At 41.5% G+C, this 15,373-nt stretch overlaps 4 protein-coding genes across 4 annotated transcripts in view; 1 reads left to right on the top strand and 3 right to left on the bottom strand.

Annotated features, from left to right (window-relative positions):
* Position 1: 1 nt before the first annotated feature.
* Positions 2-5,612, bottom strand: LOC147796559 (coiled-coil domain-containing protein 174-like; the record flags this gene model as incomplete). The annotated part of the gene is made up of 9 exons (XM_087146847.1): positions 5,367-5,612; positions 3,813-3,914; positions 3,469-3,569; positions 3,022-3,086; positions 2,510-2,666; positions 1,698-1,799; positions 840-997; positions 153-494; positions 2-54 (listed from the first exon to the last, which is right to left on the bottom strand). Coding segments are annotated over exons 1-9 (1,119 nt in total), but the record flags the coding sequence as incomplete, so codon positions are not given.
* LOC110974622 (protein DGCR6-like) overlaps positions 3,813-15,373 on the bottom strand; it is a 49,250-nt gene continuing 37,689 nt past the window's right edge. The window contains exon 8 of the transcript XR_015427816.1: positions 3,813-3,914. The gene's annotated coding sequence lies outside the window, so the exon portion shown is untranslated. The remainder of the gene's footprint in view (positions 3,915-15,373) is intronic.
* LOC110974623 (uncharacterized) overlaps positions 7,981-15,373 on the top strand; it is a 36,311-nt gene continuing 28,918 nt past the window's right edge. The window contains exon 1 of the mRNA XM_022226416.2: positions 7,981-8,341. Within this exon, the coding sequence (XP_022082108.2) occupies positions 8,008-8,341 (334 nt within the window). The 5' untranslated portion in view covers positions 7,981-8,007. The remainder of the gene's footprint in view (positions 8,342-15,373) is intronic.
* Positions 8,629-15,147, bottom strand: LOC147796558 (uncharacterized). Its single transcript, XM_087146389.1, has one exon. The coding sequence runs from the start codon at positions 13,677-13,679 to the stop codon at positions 12,027-12,029; it is 1,653 nt and encodes a 550-aa protein (XP_087002515.1). The 5' UTR covers positions 13,680-15,147; the 3' UTR covers positions 8,629-12,026.

Raw genomic sequence — 15,373 nt, 5'->3', positions numbered from 1 at the left:
CTTGAGGGCGCTCTGCTCTAACCTGCCTCTTGACTCGTTCCCACTGAGATTCTTCTGTTGACAGCAAGAATGAAAAGGGGAAATTTTTAGCAATCAATTTACAACTGACAGGTTTTTTCACTGGACTCAGATCTGCATTTCTGAATGTTTACCTTTTCCTATATCCCAGGGCCTGATGGGGGCAGCCTTCAATCTCTCAGCTATTTGCTGTACATCCTCCTCTTGTTGCACCTCTTCTCCCTCTTCCCTTTCTTCCCGTTCTTCATCTTTCTGTTCCTCCTCATCTTCCACCAGCTCCCCCTTGAGACGTTTCCGCTGCTTGACTTTCTCCAGCCGTGCCTTCAGAGCAGCCTTGCGTTTGGCTTTCAGCTGTTCACTCTTGCTCCTCTGGTCCAGAGTCTCGTCTCTCAGGTGCTTCAGCATCTCCATCTGCTTCTGCCTCTCGCTCTCATCCTTGGAGAAGTCAAAGTAACCCACGCCCATCTCTCGGACCTCTGGAAAATTGAGACATGAGAGATATAAGAATTAATCAGAGATGAAAATGGAACAATGAGATAGTTATAACACAGTGCTACCTTCTTGATGACCGATCATGAGCTTGTACAACCTAACATCAGACACAATATGGTTTGACTCGATTCTAACTATCTCATTCTGACCTGGTTGACCTGCAGTGACTTGACTCGAACCAAAAATGACCTAGAGCGAACTACATGACTCAACTTGATGGAATCAGGCTGTCCTGAGGGGACGTGACCTGACGTGGTCCGACAACACACTGATCAAAACCAGATTTACCTTGCTGAGCATAAACAGAGCCAAGAAGCGAACTGAATTACCGTCAAACCTGACGTTCTGGTAGTGTACTGAGCCTGGTCCCCGCCTCCTCATTTCTTCCTCTTCCTCCTCCCACTTCTTGCGCATCATCTCTCGGTACATGTCACTGGACAGGAGATCAGGTAGTGGTTCCTCAGATGTAGTCTTCTCTTCAGCGTCTCTGAGGTGCGTAACAAAACAATGACAAAAATGTCACCTTCCGGTATACAATCATCCAACGGGCAGACAGGAGGATACTGTGAGGGATGGCTGTATGTAATTCTTTTGATTATTTTTTTTCTCTGAAAATCAATATATTCCCAGTCTTTTTGACACTTATCATGCACTTAATGACATTCATTATGAGTACACCTGTGAAGTTCAAAGACATGATTTTGTTATGGGCATTTATAGTGTATGGCTTCTCACACATCAGCAAGCGTACATCAAACACGTCAATGGGCAAAGTTGACAGTTTGGCTGGCCTATCTTGGAAAAATGGGCCTTTTGCAAGAATGGTACATTCAAGATTAATTTCAAAATGATTGCAAGGCATTAGTAGAAAAACTCCGAAAGGCTCAGTAAAAAAAAAGAAAAAAATGCATTGTGATGACATCGTAGAAATTATCAACGGACCTGTCCCCCAACCACTTTAAGAGTTAGGCAATGTTAATATTTACTGAGTTATGTTTTACTTTAAAATTTAGACAGAGGTTAAGAATTTAAATCAAAATAGAAATGAGATTAAAGAGATAGACATTTCCACCAGAATCATATGCCAATCCTGATAGCTTTTCAAAATGCCTCAACAAAGCTTAAAATTAAAGAAATCTCTACAGTTCCTTTTGCTTTAAGGACTTTAAGGAGAGTTCTAGACTTACTTGAAAGCCTGTGGGTTGAGGCGTTTGTCCATGTTGATCAGCTCTGGAAGGTCTTTCTTCATACATCGTCTCGATCGTCCGAGAGTATCAACATAGTCTACCCTGGTATCCAAAATAGAACACAGAATGAGAATATAGGTTTGTTGCAATTGCCCTTAAACTGAGGTATCTCCAACCAGTTTCCTTAACGAAACTCTAAAACGTTCTTCTCTGCTAATCTTGACCATACTAATACTACCTCAGCTTTAAAGAATCACATTTAGAAATTTTCAAGTATGAAGAGTAGGCCTTTTGGTTTGTAGACAGAGGCTCAAAACTTCTTAAACTGGCTCACTCCTGAAGTGCTTCCAGCCAGCTTCCTCGTCCAGACTGCAGGAAGTAGGTCTCTTCTGATCCTTACTACACCAAGTTGGAACATTGGTTTGACATGGCTTCAAAGAATTACATGATGAAATTTTCAAATACTGAGGGGTCCTCTGTTTTCTAGACAGAGTTGTATTTTGAATGATTCACAAACTGGCCCTTTGCAAATAGCTTCATATACGGTCAGAGTTCCCTCAGCAGAAACATATCTGAAGAGGAGGCATCCATTTCTGAAGAAATATCATATCTGATGACTGTTTTATTTACATTTTGCACAGCATCAAGAGATATGGCTGTGAAGAATCAGAAAGTTTTCATGAGTTTTGAAATTTCTCTCCACAACACTTAAAGAGAGGGAGAACCCAACAGAAAATCAACTTTTCTGCAAAGACCTTGCCAATGAATCCCGTCCCTGGTTCCACTTATTCCTGGGAAGGAATTCCTCCTACCATTCATCCTCTGGGTCGACTGGGCCAGGAACATCTGTAGCTCCCATCTCATACTCTGTCTCCTCACTCTTCTCTTGCTGATATATCTTTTCCTCATGGAGCTCATCGATGGCCTTCTTTTCAAAATCGACCAAGAAGCGGTCTGATACCTCATCATCTGCCCGACAAAACATATTTTCTCTTAACTTTGGCTAAAGGGCTAGAGGAATTAATGTAGATTTTTTTACATTTCTTGATTTTCTCTGTATATCACGGTATTTGCACCTATTCAGGTGACTTTAACTACAACTTTAATCAGAGCAAAGATGCATATTAGACAATCATCTCTATTGTTGGGAGTAACACTTGACAGTCATTCAGGTTGTAAGATGTTCCAACTTCTGGCGTCAAAAATCCAATATTCTTGCTTCTCTTTTGTTCACTTTGGTCAGGCTCCTTTATTTATTCTGGTACAAAAGGCACTGGTATGCACAGGGAACCAGACTACTATGGAGGTTGAGATTTACACGTACCTGCAGACAGTACAGATCTTTGAGACATCTGCTCATACAGCCTAGTCTTGGCCTCAAGGGCTGCCCTGAAAAAAACACCAAAACGTCAGTGTTTTTTAATGGATTGATACGGGTATTGCAACAACACTCTGGGAATGGAGACTTTTAAAGGAACTCAATGAACTTTTTATTCACTCATTTGATAGTCTTACCCAAATGTATTTAGAAGTTCAACATTACACAAACTCTTTACTAAAACAAATGCAAAAAGAGTGCAATGAAAGTCTATGCCAATTGTGAAACGTCACTGGATAATTGAGGATAATACATTACTGGATGGCCAACTTCACTTTGTAATGGTTGGGTGCTACAACTTTTTACGTCCAAGATGACCCATAATTCACAAAGGAATAAGATGAAATCAAATTACCTACTTATGTGGAAGTAACAATAAACGGATGATATTACCTGGACTTGTCCAACTGGTTTTCTTCCTCAACTGTAAGACTTTTATCCTTCTCTGCTCGTGATTGAACACCGGCATTCTTCTTGGACCAGATGCTTGGTTTCTGCAATGAAGTCAAAAGTTAAGGTCATTTTTGTAACTGCTGGGAAAATGATTCCATTTCTGCCTCAGAAACGTCATTTGATATAAAATTCAACCACTCTGAGTCCTATGAGCATTAAATTACACATACATGTACAGGTAACATTCAAAATCCTCCGACTGCAAACTTCTGAAAACTAAAAAGGGCTTTATGACTTTCAGTTTGGCAGCGCAGCTTTGTAGAATCAATAAAAATGATCCATACCTTGGGGACAGGTTTGGACTTGATTGTAGTTGAGCCCTGTTGTAGCTTCTCCTTTCGGAGTGCCTCCTGCTTGCGGAATAACTCCGCCTTTAGCCCGACAAGCTGTGAAGAAAAACCCTTCAACTTCATTAATCAGTTACTTTAATGCTCTTAAAGGAAAAGCCAAAAATATTATGTTCCTCTCCCATCAGTTTGGTTCAATAAATAAACAATGGAGAAGGGATGAATCTTCAGAGGTTGACTTAAACTGCTGCTTGTTGTTGCTTTGAGTCAATGACCAACAGTATGAATGACATTTGGAGGGGGGGTCAATTTCGGAGCTACAATCATTAGCAACAGTTTAGGACCATGCATACAAAATGCATTAACCTGAAGAAAAATCAAACTTAAACCAATCAATCATTGTAACTAATGTTTATTTCCAATGTGTAACCTTGGTATGTTGGTTAAACAGCTATTTGGCTACATTTCCATGATTTGAAATGTTAACAGTCTGGCATTTAGAGTGCCCTCCTTCATTTCTGATTACTTAGACTGACTTTTTTTACCCATGCTGCCTTACATACAAAATTTCACACAAGGCCTGCCTTTGCAACAAAATTCATGCAAATTGGCTCATAGCATGGCCCTGATGTTCTCACCACTGTACAAAACATCTTATGTAATCATTCAATAAAGCAGTGAAATTCAGGCACAGTGACAGAAATACCCACAAAATTCTAGGTGATTTAAAACTTTTGCAGTTAACTGTACATTACTTCTAAGGCCAAGGGAAATTTTATGTTTTGCATCCACCGTCTGCATGCCTGTGAAACACCAGCTTAACATTTTCATTATCAAATATGCTGTATTTATTGCGTGGTTTCATTTTTCTCTCCCTAAAAAACATTGCATAAAAAAAATCTTGTACAAGAAAGGCTTAATCGCCTGCCGTGTGCAGTCAGCTAGACACAGCCAGCACACCCCAAACCCTGGGTATAGGGGGCCTAGTACTCAGAGCAAAGGCCATCCAAATACACTTGCGAATGAAGGAATGGAAAAATAATGAAAATAAAAGTAGTCGTTTTAGCCATCAGATAGTGATGTCCTAAAAAGTTAAATTTCGTAGTGAAAATTTTGAAACATTTACTAGGCCTAAAGAACATTTTGGCTAAAATTTTTCAGACCAGTCTCATGAGACGGGTGTCGCGTGATGTCTGGATGTGGAACACTTTCATGAAAAAAAATGCCTCGTGAGTTTTAATTTATGCTTGCACACATTTCAACTCACTGACCTGAATACGTTAAGCAGCGCGGAGTACATTGCTAAGCGCACAAAGCAACATGAGCAACATGAGCAGCCCTTACCAGCTTACGGTTACAAAACACAGAGTGACTATCATCATGATCATGACAGTGTAGCCATAGAAATCCAAAGGGAGCCCAGTACATGTATCTTGATGAAAGAATGAGGCTACCTTGCCAAATTGCAGTAGGCCTAACACAGAGTTGGGAATTCTTGAAAAATTAACAAGACGTGAACATGTCAACGCATGTCGTTCTTGATGTTCTTACCGAGGACGAATTCACTTCAATTTTCTTCTTCGCATTCATAACGCTTAATGGCCTTCGGAATTACTGCAAATCAGACAAACGTGAAGTTCACAAATTCGAGTGTGTTAAAATCAGTTAAACGATGCAAAAACACTGATGAAAACCGTATTTACACGGTGTAAGTTTTCTTTTTCAAACGCAAAATCACCACCGGCCCACTACTCGATGGTGGCTGCCATGTTTAAATGTTGACTACTGCAAAGCAGAGGGCGCTCTACGTTAAAAAAGAAATGCACGGGAATAAGGGAGCGGCAGGGTGCGTACGACGTGTCCGTGTCCGGCCGTACGTGTCGTCCATTCGTTTTTCGATTTGAAAACGAAAATCAAAACAACAAAAAATAAGTCGTTCTCCGTTTTTCGATTTAAAAACGACAAAATGAAAATCGACAAACGGGACGTTTCTCGTTTTTCGATTTGAAAAGTCGTTTTTTCGTCTTTCGTTCAAAAAAAAAAAAACCAAGACAATTAGGCCTACGTTCCTTTTTCGTTTTTCAATGTGAAAACGAACATAAACAACAGCGTAATCTATTTATCTACTTTTTGAAGAACGAAAAACAGTTTCATTTTTCATTTGGTAATGTAAGAATCGTCTTTGTAAGCCACCAAATTGAACATGAATTAAAGGAATACGAGAGATTCTTTGCTTCAAAGAAGGCAACCCACAAGGAAATTTCTCGCACTCTTAATAAAAGCAGCTTCAATTTTCTTTTGGGAAGTGCTTACATCCGAAACGAAGTCAAACGAAATGGGATATAAAGTGAAATTTACAACAACATTACTTCAGTTTTTCGCTTTTTTCAAAACGAAACACAAGAATCGACTTCTTCGCCTTTTTCCTTATTTTTCGTGTTCAAATCGAAAAACGGAAAACGACTGTTTTATTTTCGTTTTAAAATCGAAGAACGAAACGTACGCGAACCCGGCAGACAAGTGACGTGTTATTATTATTATTTTAGAAAGTAGACGAGGTGTTAGCAAGGGCGGATTCGGGCTGCGAGTGGACCAACGGAGGTCGTGCCCCATGGGGGCTTGGTGTAAAAAGTATCAATATGTAAAAGCGTGTAAAATGTGGCATCTGCCTCGAATGGCCATAAAAGTACTAGTGCTTCTGGATCCGCTCTTTGTTAAACGTTAGGTGTAGTAATTAATTCTTCACACAATTAGCCAGAGTCACAGTGAACAGGGCTAGGCAATCTTTATTTGATGCAGGTTTTTGTTTGTTTGTTTTTCTTTATGCAGCTGTAGTTTTATTCTTTACAATCCTTAATTTGTTTCACATGTACAAGGACAAGGAGTTAAGGGTTTCATTTTATTACAATTATATTGTCTATTGTGTCTTCTTTTGTGTTGATGGAATCTTTAATAGGAATTCCTTTAAGATTTCCGACGGGGTGCAGTAGGCACAACAGCCTTAGGATATACAGCTTGTGCATCACATGGGGGGTCCCCCATAACCACATATCGTGCAGGTTATCATTCAGTCCTCAGAAATCAGCAGGTGAAAAACTATTGGCATGTTTGGGTGACTTGGCGTGGATAGTAACTAAGGTAGGAATACCTCCCAAAAGACTTGTCGATACCTCTTGTTGAACAAGTTGTAGATGAGCGGGTTGATGCAAGAGTTCATAAAGAGAAGAACGATGGACACTTCTTGGATGTTCTCATTGGCATCCCAACGGGTTACGCCAAGGGTGTCTTGGATGTAATCACTAATCAGTGTGATAGACTTCGGTGAGTTGCTGATGAAGAACACCAGGCTACTCAGTGCAAGCATCTTGGTGATCCGAACTCGAGACTTATGAATCTTCCGGATCCATTCGGGTGCCTGCTGGCCGAGACGACGCATGCGAAGCACAAGCCGATCTTTGAGAGTCTAGATGATCCGCGCGTACAGCCAATAGTTGAGAGCTAGACATGAGAAAAACGGTAAGATTTTACGACGTCACTGAGTTGGGCCGACTGAGACGCCTCAGTCTTGTCGTAGCTTTCGAACAGGCGGATTCACAATAGATGGCAGGCATTTTTTTTTGCAGTTATGATGGGCTCCAGGAAAAGTATGGGCTCCAGTAAAGTTCAGTTCTGACCAAACATGACTAACAAGTCCTTTGGAGACACCAGGCTATGCCCGTGCACACTATCACCAAGAATGGAGTAACTGGGGAAGAAGTCTTCCCTGACGGGAATCTTCACAGAGTTAAGGGTTCAAATCAAGGCTAGATACTTCCACTTCTACGCTGGCATTCAGCAATGTTCCCACTTTGGGATATCACGTCAAAGGCTGTGCGCTGATGGGACTCAGAGGTTTACCCTCATTAAAAAATGACGTATATAAATTAAATGATAACATAAATACGGATAAAAAAGACAGGTCCAAGCACATTTAGGTCTCGGGATGGGCGCCCGATTTTGTGCATGAATTCTGTACGTACTCTTCTGTCGCGCACGTGACAGTATGTACATAGAGTGGTACATGTCTGACACTTGAGGGCGCTAGATAAAAGAGTGAGAAAATAAATTGAAGCCCAGACTTCTCAAAGTAAATTCGATGCTGGAAAAATGGTTACCAGTCTGATCGTACACATTTCGTTCGTTGGAGAGTTTCATGAACTGGGTTATGACCTCATCACCTTACATAAAAACAGGTTCAAAGCATATTTTCGTCGTATGCCGTATTATGAACGTGCTCTGCAAAGCCTATTGCGGTTTTCTTGTCTCATTTGGTGGGAAGGCACTTTTAAACTCGGTTTCATCAAGTCGTCTTTTACCCTTAAGCATTCCGTTTCTGTCGTCTGCTACTTATACTCGTCATCAGGGTTCCGCTAGTACTAGTACTGGTGACGCCATGAGTGAGACGAAGAGCCAAACGTATGCACCCTCGACAAATCCCAAAGGAGAGTTCGTTCGAAAGGACAGTACCTTTCGTAACTGGATTACCGGTAAGTGCGTTATAGTTACGATGTACCTTCATCGGGTTCACGACTTTGCTACTTTGACTTTACAGAGAAACGCTAAAATTAAAAAAGGGACAGGAAATATTTAAAAAGGCAGACCTCAGAAAGTAATTACGTCATGACGTTCGACAAAAACATTCCATATATATATTAGTACATTGCATGAAATTTATTTATTCTTACTTGTAAAGCCAAGCACTACCGTCAGACACACATGTAATGTAGAGAAAAGAAATTCACATTTTTTTAGTATTAAAAGTATAAGCCTTAGGAGAAAAAATATAACTGGTGCTAACTCTATGACTCGGCATTTTCAGCTTGAAATGGAACCCACTTTAGTCTCTATATTTATCAAGGGATGTTTTGTTATAAGAACATTAACACCGTTTAATGATTTCAAAGCTTTTGCAACTTTTTTAAAAGCTTCCCTAACCATAGTAACAGAGGAATGATCAAACATGGCATTAATCACTAGTAATGCCTCAGTCCTGTTTTTACGGTCAGGACTGCCTTTAAACATTTCTCACTATGTGTATTAAAATAACTGTAGTGGCTTTTGTAATATTTGAAAAAATGAGGTTTGAAAATCAATGAAAGAAGCTTGTTATTAAAAAACGTGACAAAACGACATACAGAATGGTTTTGTTTTCATTTTGTTCACACGTTTCAAGGTTAAATACATGCGTATAAAATGTCTTCACGCGCTCTCATATTTTACCTCAGATGTTTGAGTATGCCAAGTTCTTCAGTTTTATTGCAAATATTCTAAATGTGGAAGGTGCCATGAAGCTCAACTGTGGTTCAAATGAAATCGACGAGCCAGTTCGGTATTCCAACAACACACGCTTTGTTCCCGCATGACCTTACTTTTTTGAAATACCGAACCGGCTCATTAAATTCCCATGGCGGCTGCATACATCAGAACAGCGCCCTCATAAAAAAGCAACTTGAAAAATACCATGAAATATTTTCAATTCCCCAGTCCAAAATACACTGGCTATTTCGATCAAAGTATGTCAGTGACAGCAAAGATAATGGCATCGTAGGGTCAATATCACCACACCTAAACCTTACCAAAAAAATCTTAAATTACCCGCCTGCAATAACAAGACCACCCAAGGTTTCTCAGCCCCGCCAAATACGCTGTTGAGGAAGATAAGATGTTGATAAGAAACCTGTAATGGGTTGATGTCTGTGGTTTGATATTGCTTGTTGCATTACGTGTATTTGGACAAAGCTGAGAGAACACTGCCGAGTTCCGACCGGTATACAGTATAGATAAGAATAGCATGAAATGATAAAAACTGAATGCGAAACGCTCAGAGGAGCAATTTTATTTTCCTTGTAACATTCTTTCCGAAAGATTTTCACGAAGGCAATTAATCTGCACATCACTGGGGAACGGCTGACAGCGGTTTTGGTGTTTCAAAAATGCAAGGTCATGCGAAAACAAACTGTTCATGCGGTCGGTGGGCTGAGCTGATGGGCCAACCTCACGTGCGCGTATTGCTGTTCCCTAATGACCTCAGACGTGCTGGGTTTAGGGCATGCGCTGTTGGAACTCAGTTGACAGATAAGTGTTACAACATTCTGCTTTATGTCCCAATTCTTTGTTCTTCAACGTTTTCATTTTTTCCTCGCTTCGGATGATTTTGTGCAACGTAATTATGGTCGTGAGGTGGACGAGGCATGAAAACGCAGGGGCAGTACTTATTGAAAGAGAACTACCTCCGTAAATTTCCCTACCAATGCGGCCCCACTACTGTTAGTTTGCATGGTTCACTGCCGCTGTTTATCTCTCTGATGTACATGTACATTCACATGTAACTACACATGCATGTGAGTACCGACCTCGTGCGAGGACTGCAAGATGACAATCACGACGGAGCGAAATGCTTTGATGAACAAATTCATGAGAAAAAAAACAAAGTTAACTAACATTCCAACTATTCAAAAACAAAAAATGCATGGTTAAACATCAGCTTGAGGGTCTTTCATAACGAAACGACTGGCCTGCAAGGCTTTATAAAAAACACAAGGACAAGACCGGATTTTTTCTTTGTTCTGACAGATTTTAATGACAAACCACTGAACAGCCTTGTACCGACCTATTGAGCAGAAAGCTGGAGCGAGGTTGGAAAGTGACCTGTAACGGGCACACATCAATCTGCGGCAAAAAGCAATTTTTTTTTATTTTCCCCCATATTTGACCTACCTTGAGAAAGATTAATAATTGAATGAACATTTCTTTTCTTAACACAGTACTATTAAGATGTGAACGGTAATGAATGCCGAAAGAGGGCATTTTAAGTAAGGGTATGTTTTCTTTTATGATTCAGCGTATTAACCCTTCTTGACCTGATAACAATCACCAAACCAATGAGGGTAAAATTAGCCTCGATTGTCCTCCCACAAACCCAGGGTGAGTGAAAAAAAAATTAAAATTTTATTGAAATAGGAGTCACTAATAACCAGTACTTGTTTGCATATCCTCAATTTTGGTATTTGCAAATGCATCACAAACATCAAAGTTCGGTATAATACTTTTATTTTCTTAAGAAATTCAAAATCGAGTTTATCAATTCATAGTTACTATGGTAAATAAAACAACAGCTACGGTTCAAACTGTGATTGATTATAATATTACTATAGTTCGTGTAAACATACACGGGCGAGGAGTGCTATTCATGAGATTTTGCTTTTTATATTTCAAGCGCAACATTTCAGAACGGAGTTTTGATAGTTGTTGATAAGCCCTCAGTACATGTATTTAAGTTAAGTCTTGCAAAATACACTGAATCATATTAGCTCTTCACGTCATAACTGACATTAAGACATTCACTGTCCACTTGTGTCAATGGAATTTTAAGAGTTGTTTATTTTATAAAACAAGACAAAACGTTTTTCCTCATCAAATAACTTACTCAACAATCACCCACAAATTAAATAAATATTGGCGTATACGAGTTGTTAATTTCACAATTACATTTCCAGTTTGGTTCCGTGCCTTACATCTGTATTTCATTACCATATCTAGTAATGTATCCAGCGTTTGGTGTAGGGGGAATAACAAATGCGCTTTCGGGCTCATACAAACATGATAATGGGGGAGAAAATATAGCCTTTTTATCTGATAAATATTAGTATACCGATTAGTTTCTTCCCGACTCACCTATGAGGTAATATCAGTTGGAAAATGAAATAGAAAAAAAAGGCCGTCAGGGGGGCCAAGTTTCCCCCCGCCCCCTCGCTGGATACGCCACTGATTATATCCCTCTTTGCAGCGCACGTAATTAACTAACAGAACAAAATAAGATAACTTTATTTTACTGTACCTAGTGTGCAGATGATGAGTTTAAAAATGAAAACTGTAACAGCAATTTCAGCGCATTTATTTTGCAGTGTAGCGCAGCATCAGTTGTTCCATCCGACGAACATTTCTATATGAATTCACTGTTCTGTGTTCAAGAAGAGTATTGCTTCCTGCTAATGAACCATAACAAATTGTTGACTGAAATTTCGGAAAAATACCTGTATGTCAACAATTTCTCTTACACATATTGTTTCCAGTGCAAATTCTCTTTTTTTTTCAACTCTGAAATAATCCTACCTTGGGACATTAACACCAATCGTCCACCATCCCTCACTAAGTTACTCAAACAAAATCTGCTTAGAATTGGCCTTGCATGTCTACATACATATCGTCTTTACTGTCGTTGTACGGAGTAGCATCTTGCCCGCATGCATCCATGCTATTTCTTGAGATGTCCAATACACTTGGTAGATCCCCTTTTGTGTAGGGTGGAGGCATGCTGTAAGCACCAGGCTCCATGTCGTTTGTTGAGATCACGGCACCTTCGTTGACCGCCGGCTCTACCGTCACGTTCAAGTTTCCGCGTACTCCGTGAGTGCGCCTGTCGATGACAGTGCTGGTTCCGTCGCGGTACACCACACGGATCTCGTCATCACGGCGTTTAGTGCTCAACTTGACTGTCTTGTACATGAAGACGAAGATGAGGACAAGGACTGCGATGATGATGAGCGTCACAACGACAATTGCGGCAATCACCGGGGTGCTGATGGTCGCATCGCTGTTTAAGCCAAGATTGTCCTTACTTGGCTCGGTCACTTTCGTAGACGGTTTGGAAGAGGTAGTGCTGATTTTGTCAGATGGCTTGGTTACAGCTTGGGTGGCAACAGTTGACGTCGGGGGATCGATAGGTGGAGCTTGAGTGGAATCCTCGGGGGTGATAGGCGCCACAGTCTGTGGTACCTCTTCTGGTTCTGTCGGCAAGGGGTCGGTACTGTTGGTAAGGACCGATATGAGTCTAGATGCTCTGGTTACTCCGTGGTCATTAGTCACCACGCAGGTGATGTTTAAGAAGCCTGTGTCGGATGAGACACTGGGAACCTCCAGTACACGGCCTCCTTCGCGGAAAACCACGTTCTGGACGGGATCCGTGTGCCAGTTGAATATGACGCGGGCGGGATTGCTAACCGTCAGGCAGGACACGGTCACCGACTCGCCTTGGTACACCTCATTCCTGTCCGACACGAAGTCCAGCTTGGGTTCGTGGAGGATGTTCAGGGCCACCATCTCGCACGACTCGTTGTACTGGGGGAATTCCGTGGAAGTTAGGGTGCATGTGAAGGAGGCACCGTTGTCACGGTAGTCAGCGACGAAGCGGTAGGCCTGTTCTTGGACTTGATCTTCGTCAATGTGCACCCAGGCACCGTCTTCCTCTGTGATGACCATGTCTTTAAACCTCATCTCTAGCATAAACGACGGGTGGCTAAGATACCCTGCACAGGACAACTCAATAAGATCCCCTTCGTAGTTGAGTTCCGTCTGGTTTGACTGGATGTCCAAGTCAGTTTTCCGGCACTCCGGGGGAGGCGGGCGGACGATGACTCGCACCTCAGCTGTCGTAACGGCGTGCATCACCCACAGATCCTCGGCAGAGTGTGTCCCGATGTTCTCATACACTGCACAGGAGAAATTGCCAGCGTCATTGCGATCGGCCTCGGAGATCAGCAAGTAGTACTGGGCCGAGTGTACATCTCCAGTCAGCCAGTAATTGGAGTGGTCTGGGTCGGTAAAATTAAGTTTCTTGTCGTTTTTGGACCAAGTGACTTTATACTCGCCGTGCTCGACGATCATCCCGATGTTTAGCTGACATTTCAAAACCACAGAGTCTCCCTCGAGCAGAGCAACGTCTCGCGGTGAGTGGACAAACCAACCTATCTGGCCCGAGACACGTTGGATATGCGTCGTCATTACCACTAGAATCACGGCATAAACTAGGGGAGAAATACGACCCATCTCCAACACTGATGCTCAATTTCTGTAAGAGAATGGAGTAATAAGTCAGCGGGTAATTCAGTTAAAAAATCAAGCGCTGTGCCGAATCCAAGCGGTTCAGAGGCAGCAACAGATGGTAAAGGAAAAGTGCTCTTTCGTGTCCACTTCAGCTCCAGGCACTCAATCAATCCGCGAACTCAAAATTTATTCATCTCATGCAGATGGTTACTTTGGTTTTCTGAACAGCTGTTTGCTGATCCCAGCTCAAGCTTAATGCCCCTCTGATAACAGGCGGTGGTTTTTATAGAGCTTGGATACAATGGGTCCCTAAACTCCTGCTTGGTATGAAGGAGACAGACCTTTCCATGCATGGTCAAGTCCACCAAGGCCTCCTCCTTGGTTTATTCTTTGTTTCTCCACCAGGAAACGGTCTTCGTGCCCCCTGGCGGGCTAACGGCTCAACTCGCTAATTCGCAGGTCACACTCCGGCCAGGTCTCTGTTCTCTAACGCCACAATGGCCATTATTTTCATATACCTGGTCGATATTTTGGTCTCCCCTCCTTGGCAGAAGTTCACATTGTCCAGTGACCTTCCCGTTCAAACAGACTCTTGGTCCTGTTGTTTGCCCGTTAAAAGGCGCCCACATACAAGCGAAGTATGCGCATTTAGCGGATGATTGGCCCATGCTGGCCCTGGAATTACCTTACTGTTTTTCAGTGACGTAACAAAGACAACCGCCTTCAGAAGTTTACCAACCATCAGCCAGTGAAAACTCGAGAACGATTGACAGCTTGCCAGGCGAAGGTTTGCCAATTCCTTCGGCCTCTTCAAGTGTCCGTTACAAACTGTCATTGTTTATTCAGACTGCCGGGGAAGAGGGCAACAATGACTACAAGTCACGAGGACCAGTTTATCTTGTCAACAACTCTTCAGGGTCATCGACAATAAGAAGTCGGTTTTTTGTGGCCACGGTCAGGGTGGCGAGAAATCAATCGAACGCGACAGAAGACACTAGACTTTCCTACCTTGGCCTAGTAGCTTCATCTCTTATTGGTGGATGTTCTTATTTTGACTAAGACAATCAGATTGACTTATCTATTTGAGTAAGGAACGAACTTCAAATGAACCCGTCGTACTCATCTACACAAATTTTGCCTTTTCAGGTTAAGATGTTAAAACGTTCTTCACGTTTCTTGGTCTTAGTTGCATTTACCGTAACAAATTTGGAAAAAAAAATTGTGAAGCTTTAAAACCGAATTCTACTACATCAGCTATCATGTCCTCGGTGCAGAAAGTTTCCTCTCAGTAATTTTTGAATTTAGATTCCGTTAAACTTAAAGAAAGGCAAAGGTGGCTACATTTATGACGACATGCTTTGATAAATGTTTCCCTTTCACAACAAGCAAAGTACAGAGCTCTTAGATTCGGGTGATAAACATTCTTGTACCGATTTGTGCGCAGTAACTCACAAACTACTCCAAGCTACAAGTTAATCGTCTTGGTTCTTGCTGAAAATTTCATATAAAAGGCAGTGGATTTCATATGCATGTATAACTCTTTAGAGGGGAGGTAATTGGAAAGTTTCAACATGTTAGAAAGGATTAAATACCCCGTTTAAGGTTTTAAGAATTTAGACAATGCCTCCCGTTTGCCCATTGTCCAGAGGTCATTGGTGGCAGTTTCTATACGAATTTTATGCGGACAAGTTCATTCA

The sequence above is a fragment of the Acanthaster planci genome, linkage group LG15 (genome assembly GCF_054643075.1).
Source record: "Acanthaster planci isolate LZ-2023a linkage group LG15, COTS_SCS, whole genome shotgun sequence".
Lineage (NCBI taxonomy): Eukaryota > Metazoa > Echinodermata > Asteroidea > Valvatida > Acanthasteridae > Acanthaster > Acanthaster planci.
The sequence above is the reverse complement of the archived record's forward strand: the minus strand, read 5'-3'. Positions and strand labels throughout refer to the sequence as shown.

Bases quoted from the DNA above. Each gene is read 5' to 3' on its own strand.
- LOC147796558 (XM_087146389.1), bottom strand. From the start codon at position 13,679: ATGGGTCGTATTTCTCCCCTAGTTTATGCCGTGATTCTAGTGGTAATG.